Here is a 14,781-nt window from a genome sequence, read left to right as displayed (position 1 = left end):
TTTAAGAATATGACTGTATTTTATCACCCAACAACCCAGTGGAGTTTATTTTTAAGAGTGTTTAATTATTATTAGATAAGGACAACAACAACAACAAAAAAAAAGACGTAGCTATAACTCGTTTTTTGTTTTGTTGCACTATGTTTGCCCATAAGCTGCAATGCAATGAATAAGAAGCACGTGCATCTTCTGAGGTACAGGGAATTGTTTTCATGAGCTACCATGAGCTACCAATCTCTGAAAGTCTTTTCTTGCAGTTCTTACGATCTGAAGGGGAAAATTTTGATCAGTGTATTCGTTTAAAGCATTGAAGTAGGTACTTTAAGAGTAAATTGTGGCAGTATACACAGTAGTTACAGATCAACATAATTTATAAGTGAACTCTTTTATGGAACAGGAAACAATCTACATTTGCATGGTTATGATGCAGCTGGAGTAGTGGAAACTCTAGGAAGTCAGTGATTTAATAGAGCAGTCTCACATTATGATCTCTGTCTTCTTCCTTGGACAATTTTTCTTTCACAATGTGGTATGAATTGTCCTGATATTTTTGTAAATAAATGTGACAACAGATTTATCAGATATCAAATGTCTTGGATGCTAGTATATGGTATAAAAGTCTGGAGGAACAAAAGCTATTGAGTCCACAAGTGCCATTTCCTGCACCTAATCTACTTATTTTCTCCTGGTTTCAAGGAGTGCCAAATAAGATAACTGTATAGACCTAAATGGTATGAGGTTCTATACTAATTGTCAAGTCTTTTCTATGGATAGTTAACTGCTTTTCACTCTTTACCTTTAGCATCAAAATGACACAGGTACCATGATGCTAATCCAGTCCAGTATTGATTTTTCTGTATTATTAGCTCCTGTAAATTGCTTCAGAATCCTATAGTATCTTCCAGTATCCTAAGAAAACCGCCATTGTCTTACTGGAAAACATCTTAGTATGTTTTTAATAGAACTACAGCACATAAATATCAAGTATTCTTGGTTCTTCATCAGCTAGCGTTTTAGACTTAATACAGAAATAGCAAAGGAAGGCATTACTGCAAATTTCTGTGCAAATAAGAGTGTGGAATTGGGGGTGTCCTCCAAGTTCCTTATTTTCATTTTGTTCCCATCAATGTAAAAAGGATCATATAATGGTTTGGGCTGGGAGGGACCTTTAAAGGTCATCTAGTCCAACCCACCTGCAATGAACAGGGACATCTTCAACTAGATCAGGTTGTTGAAAGCCCCGTCCAGCCTGACCTTGAATGTTTCCGGGGATGGCGCATCCTCTCTGGGCAGCCTGTTCAGTGTTTCACCAAACTGGATCTTCTTGGAGGTTTTATAAACCCCAGTTTAAAAACCATGTTTTTTGAAATGTTGTTTATTCACACTGCACAGACTTTTTTCCTTTTCATCATCAGTGTCTGAATGATATAGCAAATCTTTCTTTTGTTTTCCATGGAGCGGTAAATAATGTGTAAGCTGAGGTCCTACACGAGTATTTTTCTTTCATTGAAATTGTAGTGTTTCTTTCCTCTGCAAAGCAAGAGCACTACTTCCCTGTTTTATTTTCCTGAAAATTAAAAAAATGTGAGCTGTTTCAAAGCTTTGCCTCTTGTTTTATTTCAAAGTTTATTTAAAGGATACAACTGTGGTTTACTGTCTCTCAGAAATTCCACTTCACATCTGGGTTGATTTGTGTGCATACAGGAGGCTACCATGTTTTAAAGTCAGTTTAGGTTTACTTCCTCCATCATAGTTTTATGGCTGAAAAGGCCATTGAATCAATTATTATAATTTGTCTGGTTAACATGTGATCTTTGCTTTGCTCATTTTTTGGATACTAATATCCAGTTGTCCAGTTGCCTGCTGATGCATCTTTTAAAATACATTTTCTTCAGACAATCTTCTGAAGCTGAATTGCCTTTTTCTTTTTCTTTTTTTTTTTTTTTTTAAATCTAGTCATCTCCTCTGTACACCTGCTTTAAACATCTCTATTGTCTGGAGTAATGTGGAAAGGAATTAAAAATAGTAAAGTATTGATCTATCTCATCTGTTGTGTGTGATTCTTTGATTCCTTCCACATTATTCTGGACATCCCACTCTTTTAGAAACTCCTTAATTTATGAACATATTTCTTATTACACTATTGTGAGAGGTCAGATGGTGATGTTTATTAGTACCTCACATTTTTTTCCTAAAAATTATTTGTTCCAGTTGTTTCCTTATACATCGTTCAGATACTACTGCTGTTGAAAGACTCTCCTTCTGATATCTTGGTCATCAATCCCCTGCCTTAGGGATGACAAAATCTGATTGGGTCTCTGTATATACTCTTCTTCTTGTGGAAAGCATAGCCCTATTGTCTGGAATAATATGGAAAGAGTCATAGAAACTAAATTATCAAAGGTAAGTCAAAATTTATCTTTAGTGCTTGTGAATGATATCAGATTGACAGCACCTGAAGACTGAAGCTCTCTGTTTAGCCACAGGAAAAATCAGCAAAATTAGCAATTTTATAAATTTCCAGACTACCAACATGCCTCAAAAGGGGGCTGATAAGAAAGCTTACCTCTAGAAATAAGATGTCTAATGTCTGTACCTATTCAGGCATTGAGTGCTTCCTAAGTCAGAAAACATGTTGATGTAGGCATTTATTTACAATTAATTGCATGGAGGAGGGTATCACACTGAATGCATACCACTGCTGAGTCTTCATATAGCGGTGATTTTCAGTTAATGCTACTCTAGAACAGGTAAGAACCACCTAGAATCACATAGATAGAAAAGTGATTCCAGTCTTCCATGTGATTTCTTCTCACATACAAATGCAACTAAAAATCGTGTGTGTGTCTGTATGCATGCACGCAACACTTTATTTAAATAAAACAATGTTATTTTTTCATGGGCAGTCATCCAAATATATCTATGAGTGTTCTTGTATCCTGAAGAGTAAAGGACCTGTGAAAGGCAGAAGTTATCTGTTAAAGAGTGAAAAATGCCTTTGCTTGCTGTTCTTTCTCACATTGCCTCCAAAAAGTTGCAAAGCTGCTCCCAAAACACCAAAGAAAATTCAACAGCTTATAAAATATTTTAAAACGATAGGAGTGCTGAGAACAATTTTAAAAATTTTACACTGGGTGTGTTTGGAAGGCAAATTTTCTAGTAGATAATTTTCAGAAGTGATACTGCTCTAAAGAGCAGTGAGTACCCTGACTTTAGAAAACTTTGCTGTGTATAAATTTTGTTTATCCTATTACTGATATTCACTGTACAGTTCCTGTAGTTGCAACATAGGAAAAAATCCCTGTCTATGTAAGTTCATATGTTCACTCTTTTAATTTTGCTGAGCTAAGTGCAGTTCAGAAGTGCAGCTCGGCAGTCCTTGTGTAGGTCAATTTTTAGAATAACCTCAAAATCATTGTTTGCTCCTTTGATGAACCCAGTGAAGTGGTTAGTTTTCACAAGGATGACAGCTGCCCCAGAAATGACTTTAGCTTTTCTCAGTTTCTGATACATACATACATATATATATATATGCATTTTTTTTTTACCTTGTTTAACTGGACAGTCAGTCTCAACCAATTAAATTTGTTTGTTCTGGGGTTGCTTTTTCATGGAGATGAAATTGGGATTTCCACCACAGCCCTCCCCATCTAAAGTATCAGGATCTTGTAATCTGCACTAAAAGAATTATGAAACCAAATCATATTAAGTTCGCTTAGCCTTCTTTCTCATTTTATTTGTATTTATGGAGTTCTCATATTAAATTTAAAAGTGCATATTAATGTTTAGTAGTACTGATTTTTCAGCATGCTATTAAGTAGCATCCATTTTTTATGTAGTTTATAGCAGCAGTCTGTTGGGGTCTTAAACAGCTGTGTAGAATGTTACCTATTACTGAACTGGTCTATTCCTTCTGCTCAACATCAAGCAGTTCATTACAGTCGATTTTATGGTATACTGGCTTTAAACCAGGGCAACAAAGATCCTGTTCTTCTGCCTATGATCTAAGGTCTTTAACTTCCAAGGGAGGAAAAAGAAAAATTGGGATGATCGGGGAAGGAAAGTGGTTTTTAATCATAACTTCTAAATCTGTCAGTTTGTCTGTAAGAGCTCTTGAGTACTAAATAAACATGCAGCCTCACATTGTGATGTGAGGTCAACAGATAAAGCAAAATAGGAGCCTTGAAGTATAAAGAGGCTATAATTTGTCTATTGTCACATAGAAAGTAGGAAATAAACCTCAAGAAGCTTGTTCTGTTAGAAAAAAATGTATATGGGGAAAAAAAATTATAAAATGATGAAGGTCATTGATAATGAACAGAGCACTGGCAATGGATGGCTACTGCATAAGAAATGCTTGCAAATTATGTTTTGTCTGCAATTTTGATAAGTGTACTGTTGCAAGTTATATTTGCTTCTTGTTGATATTCAGTAGTTTTTGTAAGTATTTATGTATTTCCTCGCCCTGTGGTCAGGATGTGAAGTAGAGGGGGTAAGGAAATCTGAAATTGTTGTCCACCATCAGGACGCTGCTTTGCAAAATTTAGGAAAGCTGATTAATGCTCAGTTTCAAGAAACTATTCTGTTCTGCATGTATTTATGAGTGCATATAAATAATGAAGGGTTTTTCTTGCTTATCAATTTCTGCAAAGTAATTTTAATTTTAAACATTATTTGCTGAAGGAGAGAAGGAAGCAAAAAAAACCCCACACTTTTGATACTCTTGACACTGTAGATTACTTATTTTATATAGCCCATGATTAAATCAGGAAGGTGATATTTGAAAACTAGAAATGAAAGAAACAAGCTGTATCTTTGGAGGAAGATTAATCTTATTTTTGCCCGTTTAATCAGTATTCTCTATGTTAATACCAGCATAACCACGTGTGGTGGGTTGACCTTGGCTAAGGGCCAAACTCCCACCAGCTGCTCACTCCCTCAGATCAACGGAGCAGGGGGAGAAAATAGGATGAAAAAGCTCATGGGTCGAGGTAAATACATGCAAACTGCTTACCAGTTACCGTCACGGGTAAAACAGACTTGAGTTGGGGAAACACAGTTTAATTTATTGACGATTCAAATAGATTTGGGTAGTGGGAAACAAAGACAGAAATGAAAACAATTCCTCCTCTCCTCCTTTTTCCAGGTTCAACTTCACTCCCTCACTCCTGACTCCCTCACCCCGCAAGCTTGGGGGGCACAAGGGGATGGGGAATATGGGGCTATGGTCAGTCCATACCACCCCCTCTCTGCCACACCTTCTTCCTCACACTTTTCCCCTGCTGCAGCATGGGTTTCTCCATGGGCTGCAGGGTAGATACCTGCTGTGGCGTGGGGGGCTGCAGGGGAATCTCTGCTGGGGCACATGGAGCACCTCTTCTGCTTCCTCCTGCTCTCACCTGGTGCTCATGGGCTGTTTCTCACACTTTTTCCCATACTCCTCGCTGCCAGGCAATGCCTGCAGTGGCTCCACTGCAACCGTCTGTGTCTAGCTGCTCCTCACCAAAACCACCGCTGCAGCCCCCCCACTGCAGGCACCTTGACAGCTAAACACCTACACCTGATAATGCTATTGTATTGCTCATGTAGCGCCTGCTGCTGCTAAATATGCTGTTTTACACCATACGAGAAAATGTTTGCAAGGACACATTTTCCGCAGAACAAGATGTTCTGTAGGTCGACCTTCACTGTACTGCAAATTACTCAGCAGACTTAAATGCATTGGCAAAAAAAAAACCCAAAACAAAACCCCAAACCTTTAGGTCTCCTTCTCACAGCACATAGTCTTTTTCTTTTTCACCATGTTCATCTCTGCAATTGTTTACTTAAAACACAAAGAAGGTCCCGAGCTGAGAGGAGTGGCACACGGTTATTGGAAATACGCATTAAATCCACTTAGATACCATTTGATATGTAGGATTCTTAGTTTCATTAGCTACTTGATCCAGATGACTGTATATCTCCCTGAACTTTAATGCCTCTTTTAAATAGCTTTGTTTGTCCTTGTGGTATCTAGTCTTCTAGTGATTTCTGCTACTTGTCTTTTGAATAATCACTTTTCTCTAGACTTGCCATATTTCATAACATCAATTAGAAAGACTAGTAGGAAGGCAGAATCTTCAGAGTATATATGATTTTCCATTTGTATTGATAAAAAAGATTTAAACGAGCTTTATTACCACAAATGTTTTTTTCAATGTGTAAGAAAGGTTACACCTGCTCCAGAATTGCAAATGGGTACCTCTGCACCCAAATGCCAGGAAGTTTACCACTGAGATAAACAAGACTTGAGTAAGCCAGACTGCTCTGCGGTCTTGCATGATGTCTTCTGTACTAAAGATTTCCAGGCTGTGGTATGCATACCACTAATGTCACATGAGCAGGCTAAGTGATATACAAATACTTGAACAGGCAGGTGTTGCTGCTTATGTACACGCATAGCCTGAGACAGAGCTGGAAATGTTAATGCTTTTGCTGTTGCAAATGATGGCATCTTAGGGGGAAAAAAGGTAGGAAACCCTTATAGATACAGATTTGCAAGCGCATGGAAAAGAAAGGGGGGGGCAAAACCTTATGTACACGCATAGCCTGAGACAGAGCTGGAAATGTTAATGCTTTTGCATTGCATACAGATTTGCAAGCACATGGAAAAGAAAGGGGGGGCAAAAACCCCAGAGTTCTCAGCAAGTTGTGCATACTGGGTATATATACTTTCCATTTTCCTTCCCTTCCCTGTCACCAGGCATCTAAAAGAGAGAGACTTGGGGTCATCTGAGATAATTCTTTACCTTATATTTGTGACCTTGAAGATTTGGCTTTGAGGTTTATCAGTTAGGCTGAAAGATACATCATAAGCCTATAAATTGTGTGTAACCAACACAAAGAGTTAGTAATTTTTTCCCACGTCCATCTCTGTCTTCCTCTGTCCAGAGTAAAATGTCCTTCCTCTTCCCCCAGTGGTATGAGGGATGAGCTGGACTTGCAGCATTTTGCTATTTTACTCTTTTTTAGCCTGGGAAGGAACTTCCCTTTTGCTGTCATGTCAGCCTAGACTTCATGGGCTTTTAAGATGCTGACCTAGCTTAGTGGTGAGGTAATGTTCCTTTGTAATGGGCAGATTCCTAATGTTTGCCTGGTGGAGGGATTGCCTCATGAACTGAAAAGGTTTAACACAAAGCCAGGTGAAGAAGTTTGATGATCATGTTGTTTCTCCTTACAAATACTGTGGTGAAAAATCTACCATCTTTCTGTCAATGTTTTAATCCTTGTAGATGCAAAAAGGAGTGAGTGGGGACTAGTTAACAAAGTGTGGTCAGATCATATTCCTGGATTAGGTGGTACGGATGAAGGATGGCCAGATAGTCTCCTAGGTGTTTGTGACCAGTGCTGTGCTCACATTCAAGTGGTGTACAGGATAGGCTGGTCTAGCAAGAGTCTCTTTACACGGCAAGACTGAATTAAATACATGCCATGCAAAAAGCTCGAGTTCTCTAGGGTGCATTGTAAACTCTCCTAGCCAGCACAAAGGTGCTGCAAGCCTTAAATGGAGCCTCTGAAGTCCACTTTAGTATCGGTGAGCAAGAATAACTTACGAAGTTGGTACAAGTGGTAACAGTTTGCTACAGTTGTGGGGTTTTTTTTCTTCTGCTGGTGTTTGGTGGAACCAGCGTAGCCCAAAGACTACAGTATTTGTGTCAGTGATGCCCTGAGCATTCAAGGCTTAATTCTTGCAAATCCTTTGCAGTGTAAAGAAACCTCTTTACAATGGGAAACGTTTGTAGGGAGAGGTAAATTGTTTCTTTCTTTTATTTGGCTTAATGTGTTAAGCAGAAATTGAGCAAAGTCATTCTAATCAGTTTACCCACTCAAAAGATTAGTTGGTACTAAGTATGTTTTGTTTCCATGGATGTACATTCATTACCAATCCAACATCAGTACTGTCCCAGAACCGTTACTGTGTGGCAGTCATTGAAACCACTCTGTGAAACAAATTAACATTATCTTTTTATCTGCAGTAAGATATTGCCTACTTCAAATAGATGAAGAACACATTTGCTAGCATTTTGCATTCTTGTTGGCAGCTTCAGTAGACTGGCTAAGGTTTGGGCAGGGCGTCAAACCAGGCCATGCTCTTGCTCATTAGAGGTAGCTTTTTCAAGTAGGCAGTGTAGACTAGAACTCTGTAATATCTATTTGTACATGAACTCTGGATAAATAATTCCTGTTTCAAAGGTTGTCCAAATTCATATTTTTATTTCTATATGGCATGTTTTACTGAAGAATCTTAGTGCTCTTGTTTCACAGTCTTGTTTCACAGTCTACAGGGTAAGATAGAATATTCCTCAATCTATAAAACTATAAAACAAGCAAAAGGGAAACTACTGATTTGTCTCACTGTGTATATTTAATGAATACTAAACTTTAGGAAAAAAGAATCGTGTTAAAAGTTTAACCCATGAACAAAACTTGTTAAAACTGTTTTAGTCTAATTCAGAGATACTCTTCATTTCCATGTTTGATGTGCATCACTTTGACTCAGTTTTGCTCTTATCTCCATTTAGGACGTGTAGGAACACCTCATTTTATGGCCCCAGAAGTGGTAAAAAGGGAACCTTATGGGAAGCCTGTAGACGTTTGGGGTTGTGGCGTGATCCTTTTTATCCTGCTAAGCGGTTGTTTGCCTTTTTATGGAACCAAGGAGAGATTGTTTGAAGGCATTATTAAAGGAAAATACAAGGTAAATTACAGTATACCTGAATCCTTTTTCAGTGAGATGAACTCTGCTGGTAACATTTCTGGAAGTTGATTTTTGTATTTGGCCTGATTTAAATTTGAAGCTTATAGAAATCTGCCTGTGTTGCACAGGAAGAGAGATGATTTTCTCTCTCCAGTCTATGTTGTTCCTGCTGTGTTTAGTATCAATGTTAGGAATTAGAATATGGAAGTATTTACTCAGATGAAATAATAAATGGGTGCAACAACTAGTCTCTAATTGTACGTTGAGCTCGGTAGGATTACATAAGGTTTAGCTGTGAAGTATAACATACTGTATGTTACCTTAGGTTTGTGGACCACTTAAATTTTTTTAATCAACTAAAAGAACTATCATAAAGGCTGGTCATCATATTGTCTCAATTTAAAATAAAATGCATGTTACTGTAAAAATGTAGTTATGCATTTGTCTTTTTAGTACAGTGTGTAGTAAAGTGCTGCGGATGATTCAAAAGGAGCCACTTGCAACTGAAAGCTAATTGATGTGTGTGCAAGACAAGTATGTTTCGCAACAAAAGCATCCTAGAGCCATTAGGGAGACAAATTTAAAGCTTCGACTTCACTGTTTTTGCAATTTTGTCTAAGATCCGTTTTGCTCTACTTTGCAACCAGGGTCACGCATCAGCTGTGTATTCGCGAATTAAGAGTGGAAACTCCTAAAACTATCTGATAGTCTGTAATATTGATTAGGAAGTATTTTATTGCATGAACTTAACAGTAATCTGCTAAAATGTAAATGACAGCAGTGGTATTGCACTTGGTCAGAGTGCATTTTTTCATTCTTTAAATTTTGTATTCCAAGAAATGGCAGGATTTCTTCATGGCACTAGTTTTGGGATTGCATAGACTGATAGATGGTCCATTTTCACTTTATGGAAGATTTCTTCATGGAATCTCTTTAGCAGCTAAAACCATCTGGAAGTGTACAAGTTAACTTTTCTTTGTTAAAAAAAAGTCACGGCCAGAACATTGTGTCTTCTCAGTTCCTTTTCTGTTCCTGTTTCCCCAATAATATGACTATTCAGTGAAAATAGTATAAGGATTCTAAACAGTCTTGCTGCAAATTTACAATTACCTTCATTTTATTAGAGCTGAAAAAAAAATGACAAATCACAACTATAAATGTGCATTTCATAGCCAGATAATGTTCCTGAGTGCTCCAATTCAAAGCGATCATTTTTCTAAAGACTTATTTTAAATAAAATGGACCTCTTTAAATGAACAGATTGTAACATTGAAAAGAGTCTGGTTATAATTTTGAATTTTCATTTAGTAACTTGTAAAGTTAGTACTGTACCAACTAAATAAACTTAAGTTCCTCGTAAATTAAAGAAATACTAGAAATAGCTTAAGGATAGAGTCCTTTATCACAGAAAGAATTTTCTTACTTTAGTGTGATTTTATCAGGTGTCCTTTCTTGACTAGTTGGACGCAAACCCCCATATGCATAAGATGCAAATATATTCTATATCATCCTTCACATTGTAGTCTCCTAAAGATACAGTTCTGCTCTAAAAAGTGTTGCATTTGCTTGTATTGATCACGTCAGTATGCTTTCCTACCTGAGTGGCTGAAGAGGCTTAACTGTTGTAAAAAACTGTTGTAAAAGGAATTTATAGGGAAGAGCCATTGTCCATGATACCCGTGGGACAGGGCAAGAATAGTTCATTCTCAACACTCACAACAAGCATTAGCTGACTCCCTTCTTAGTCAGCATTACTGGCATGAAGTTGTGGGCTGATAACATAGATGACTGTCATGCCACTCCTTATATTGATTTCAGGAGTAGATGTCATTTGTACATTGATCATATACATCGGTAAGTGTCAGACAAAGCCTAATTATTTTTTCGTTTTCTAGTGAAGGGTCACTTTTATCTGAACAAAATGTAGCATAGGTAGAAAATTATACTGTGATTATAACATAATACCAAGGATATGTCAGCTTTTGTGATACACTGATCACTGTTTTCCATTTTTTATGGCATTTCAATAGCAATCGATGTACAATTTTGTAAGTTATTAAAAAACTTACGAACTTCCTTTTACATTTATTATAATAAAATGTTTACAAGTACCAACCACTGTTAAATCTCTGCAATTAATTTACATAAAAATCAGGTTCTTTTCTATATTATTATTACTAATTTAATTTCTTTTTTCTTGCTTGTAATCAGATGAATCCTAGGCAATGGAGCCATATTTCTGAAAGTGCCAAAGATCTGGTACGCCGCATGCTTATGCTGGATCCAGCAGAAAGGATAACAGTATATGAAGCACTGAATCATCCCTGGTTAAAGGTAGTAAAAGCAGCTGTTTAGATACCAGTTTCTCTTCAAGGGAGAAAAAGATTTATTTCTTTGTTTCTTTGAATTTTTCAAAGTAGATGTGACATTGTACAAAATGTGTCATAATAAGCTTTAAACGCTTTGTAAGATTAGAGCCTGAGATTTTTATAATTGCCTGGCTTGAGCTCTTGCTTAACAGCCAGAGCAAACTCACTTAGGCATCTTTGGCAGCATCAGAGTGTAGGGAGTAGGGCTGCATAGAGTAAAGCTTGAAGAAGGTATTCATGTGTCTTTCTGTGGCTCCCAAACTTCAGAGGAGTAATTTCTGATCTCTTCTTTGCTCAGTCGTATCTAGACCTGTTTCCTATTATGCATGTAGTCATGCAGTTTATTGCAGTACATTATGCATTACATTATGCTTAGCTGTGCTGCTTTCTTACATTAGATTCCTGAAATACCCTACCAGAGTGAAAGAAGTACATAGTGGTGTGTTGCTCAAAGGCTTCTGTAACTATATAAAATTACGTGGCATCTGGTGGTCCAATTATTTTTTAGTGGTGGCTGAATTTACAAGACAGTTTGAGCCAGTGGAAGAGTAGTTGCTGGACACTGAAGATGAATAACAGGAGGAGGAGAATATACACCTAGCTTCTCAGCAGTCCCATTAATAGGCAGTGTCGAACACTGGAGTTGGAGAATGATGGGTGTGTTGCAGATTTAAAAGGTGACGAGTACTTGTTCAGAGCATTGTATTTTCTTCGGCAGAAACTGATGAATTAACTATTTTTCTTTGTTATCCTCTATTTCTTTTCTATAGTGTGGACCCAGGGTAGAGAAAGTCATAATATTAACTTAAACGGGGCACTTATTTGGAAAGGGTGCTATTCTGGTGTCTGCTCCTGGACCGTTCATATGCTCTACATTAGACAAATACTTACACCCAAAAAACCCACAAAAAAACCCCCAAAACTGGGAAGCACAGGCTCGTATGTTCTTCTTCTCCCTCCAAGTAAATGGTCTAACTACTAGTGAATGGAGTCGTTCTTCCAGTTCTCTGCTCTCTTTCTGGCTCTCTAACTTTTGTATTCCAAATTGTGGAATGGTCTAGCTTGTAAAAGGAGGGCAGGAGTGTGCGCCTCTCAGAAGTAACAGTGGTTAAGACACTCTTCTGAATATTAGGAAATTGTGAGTTCAAACCTTTATGCTCAAAAGGAGCCAAAGTTCTGTCTGTTCATCTGGGGCAGACATACTGCATCAAATATTTCAAAGAGCATAAGAATGGACACTATGGGAATCCCAAATGATCATACTCCAATGATTGAATATGTGGTAAATACAGGTGATCTGGTTTTACCTGCTTGTAATTTGACTTTTTCCTCACTTTGTGAGTTTACCCCCATTTAGATGCCAAAGCAAGGGTTTCATTGAGGGGCTATTTTGGCAGAAAACTTTGCCATTTTTGTTGTTTGAGCGACTAAGCTGATTAGGCTTTTAAAAAAGATAATTCTGTAATACCAACTTGCAAGGTCTGCCTATATAGCATAGCACTTTTGATGCTGTGGTGTCTTTCTGCTGTTGCCATTATTTGTTGGAAGACAAGCAAGGAGAGAGAAGATTTTGTTGGAGACAACTTTATTTCCAAGCTTAGGCCAGCATTCTGTCAGTCAGTCCTCTCTTATTTTTGCCTACACTAAACTGCCTTCCCTGCTGACTTGGAATTTTTGTCTAAACCGTTTATAGATAGCAGCCAAATACAGTATGAGACAGAGACATCTTTAGTGCTGTAGAGAGACTGAATTACTTCTGCTAGTGATTTCAGTCTGATTCAGGAGGTGCATGTGATACACTTATTAATTTAAAGTAAATGTTTATGTAGCTTCTGTGATGATTTGGAGCAGGGAAGGAAAGTAGTCAGCTGCTGCAAGTTCTGTCCCCACTGTCACCTGTTCATTGGCAATTTTTTTGTCTGCATCTACAATGGAAAATTCTTCCTGTAAGCTAGCACCTGGTGCCACCAGCCATTGAGCTTAAAAAGAGTGCCTGAACACGTTGCTTCGCTGGAATTTGTGAATCCCAAGAAGCAGAACTACTTTGTGTTTACCAGCGTCAAAGTTCAATGTTAGCTACAGACTAACAACACAACAGTAAAAAAAAAAAGGCATGGGTCTCACTACAAAGTGGGAAACAAAATTACAAAAAGAAAATTTCCCTGGCCCAAGTTAAGAATTCTTTCAAAATATTTTAATCCCTCTCAGTTTCTTGAAGTTTTCCTTAAGTTGCAACAAATCCTCATTCTCCTTAGGATACTTACTGGCTGGTACATTTCTTGTCTAGTTTTTTATTGTCCAGAGAATATAAAGAGCTTGTATTTAATGTTTCTTTTGTTTTGTTTTTTGTGTGGTTTTTTTTTTTTAAGGAGAGGGATCGCTATGCATACAAGATTCATCTTCCAGAAACAGTAGAACAATTGAGAAAATTTAATGCAAGAAGAAAACTAAAGGTAAAATAAATGTAGTGTTAAAATAGTATAATTATGTAACTTGAATTTTGTGTGATACTTTATTCATTTAAAAAGTGCTAAGAGAAATCTGTGCTCTGAAGTCAGCAATAAAATAAACAGTTGAAAGCAGACCCTCACAGTTGTTTATTGCAATGATGTCTTAAGGGTGTTTGTCCTTTTTTTTTTCTTAGTGCATAGTTTTCAAACTAAATTTCAGCGCAAATTGTCTGGTATCAACCGAGGTGTGTATGAGGTCTTCATCCTAAATTAATTCAGTAATTCGGTGTAATATGAATTACTGGAGAAGAGAGAATAGACCAATGGTTTCTGTTATTATTGTGTTACATTTATAATAAAAGGAACATAATGTTTCAGTATCTTTTTTCAGGAAGAGCAAAGATGTATTCCTCAGTTTATTGCCTTTATGTTTAACTATACACAGTATTATTTCTCAGCTATATTTAACATTTTAGCCCAAAACAACATGGATTCCCTTCAGTCCTATCTTAGAAAGTTTAACAGAATCATTTTTAAATTCACCGAAAGGTTGAGAAAATTTTAACAGAAACATGCAGCATTAGAATTCATGAGGGTTTTTTTACAATTTGTAATAAAACACAGATATACACACTGAGTTGCTGCTTTGCAAAAGTTTAATGTAACTGCAAAAACAGCTGATGATTAGGATGCAACAGTTGCTGTAGTTCATGATAAACAGCACTTTCTCTTAGGTGGTTTGTATGTCCAGGTAATGCTTTCATTAAAATGTTAGCTAGTGCATTCTAGAATATGACCCGTTTTCCTGCTCTAGAAGCAGTATCAGGTCTTTCCCAGATTTCTTCCTGGGGAGGCCACTATATTTAGTCTCCTGAAAGCTTTTTTACCTGTGCTATTTGTTTTCTACCATTTTATGCAAAGCACTGTTCTGCAGAATGTTTCCTGAAATTATTTGTTGTCCATTTTGCCTACTGATACAATTGTAAGACATTAAAACCTGAGTGGTTAAACTGTAATTTACCTGAACAAGTAAATATATGTCAGAGCGGATAACTATTTTTCTGGCTTTGTAACTTCTCATGTAAGGCTTATTCTGAGAGTCTGAGATTATTACATTTTCATATAGATATTTTATAGATGTGAAATATCCTAGTGCTGTCAGTGTCAGATTTTGACAATTTCTCAAATAACAACGCATTGTGCTACTTTAAAGAGTGAATTTTTA

General features: G+C 37.1%; 1 protein-coding gene across 4 annotated transcripts in view; it reads left to right on the top strand.

Moving 5' to 3' along the window:
* The window catches only part of CASK (calcium/calmodulin-dependent serine protein kinase (MAGUK family)), a 162,489-nt gene that overhangs the window by 69,408 nt on the left and 78,300 nt on the right, over positions 1-14,781 (top strand). For all 4 annotated transcript variants that reach the window (XM_009893282.1, XM_009893281.1, XM_009893280.1 and 1 more), the window contains 3 exons: positions 8,562-8,737; positions 10,949-11,071; positions 13,476-13,559. In XM_009893282.1, coding sequence (XP_009891584.1) covers positions 8,562-8,737; positions 10,949-11,071; positions 13,476-13,559 — 383 coding nt within the window. The remainder of the gene's footprint in view (positions 1-8,561; positions 8,738-10,948; positions 11,072-13,475; positions 13,560-14,781) is intronic.

The sequence above is a fragment of the Charadrius vociferus genome, unplaced genomic scaffold (assembly GCF_000708025.1).
Source record: "Charadrius vociferus isolate BGI_N301 unplaced genomic scaffold, ASM70802v2 scaffold209, whole genome shotgun sequence".
Lineage (NCBI taxonomy): Eukaryota > Metazoa > Chordata > Aves > Charadriiformes > Charadriidae > Charadrius > Charadrius vociferus.
Note: the sequence above shows the minus strand (reverse complement) of the source record. Positions and strands in the feature narration are given on the sequence as shown.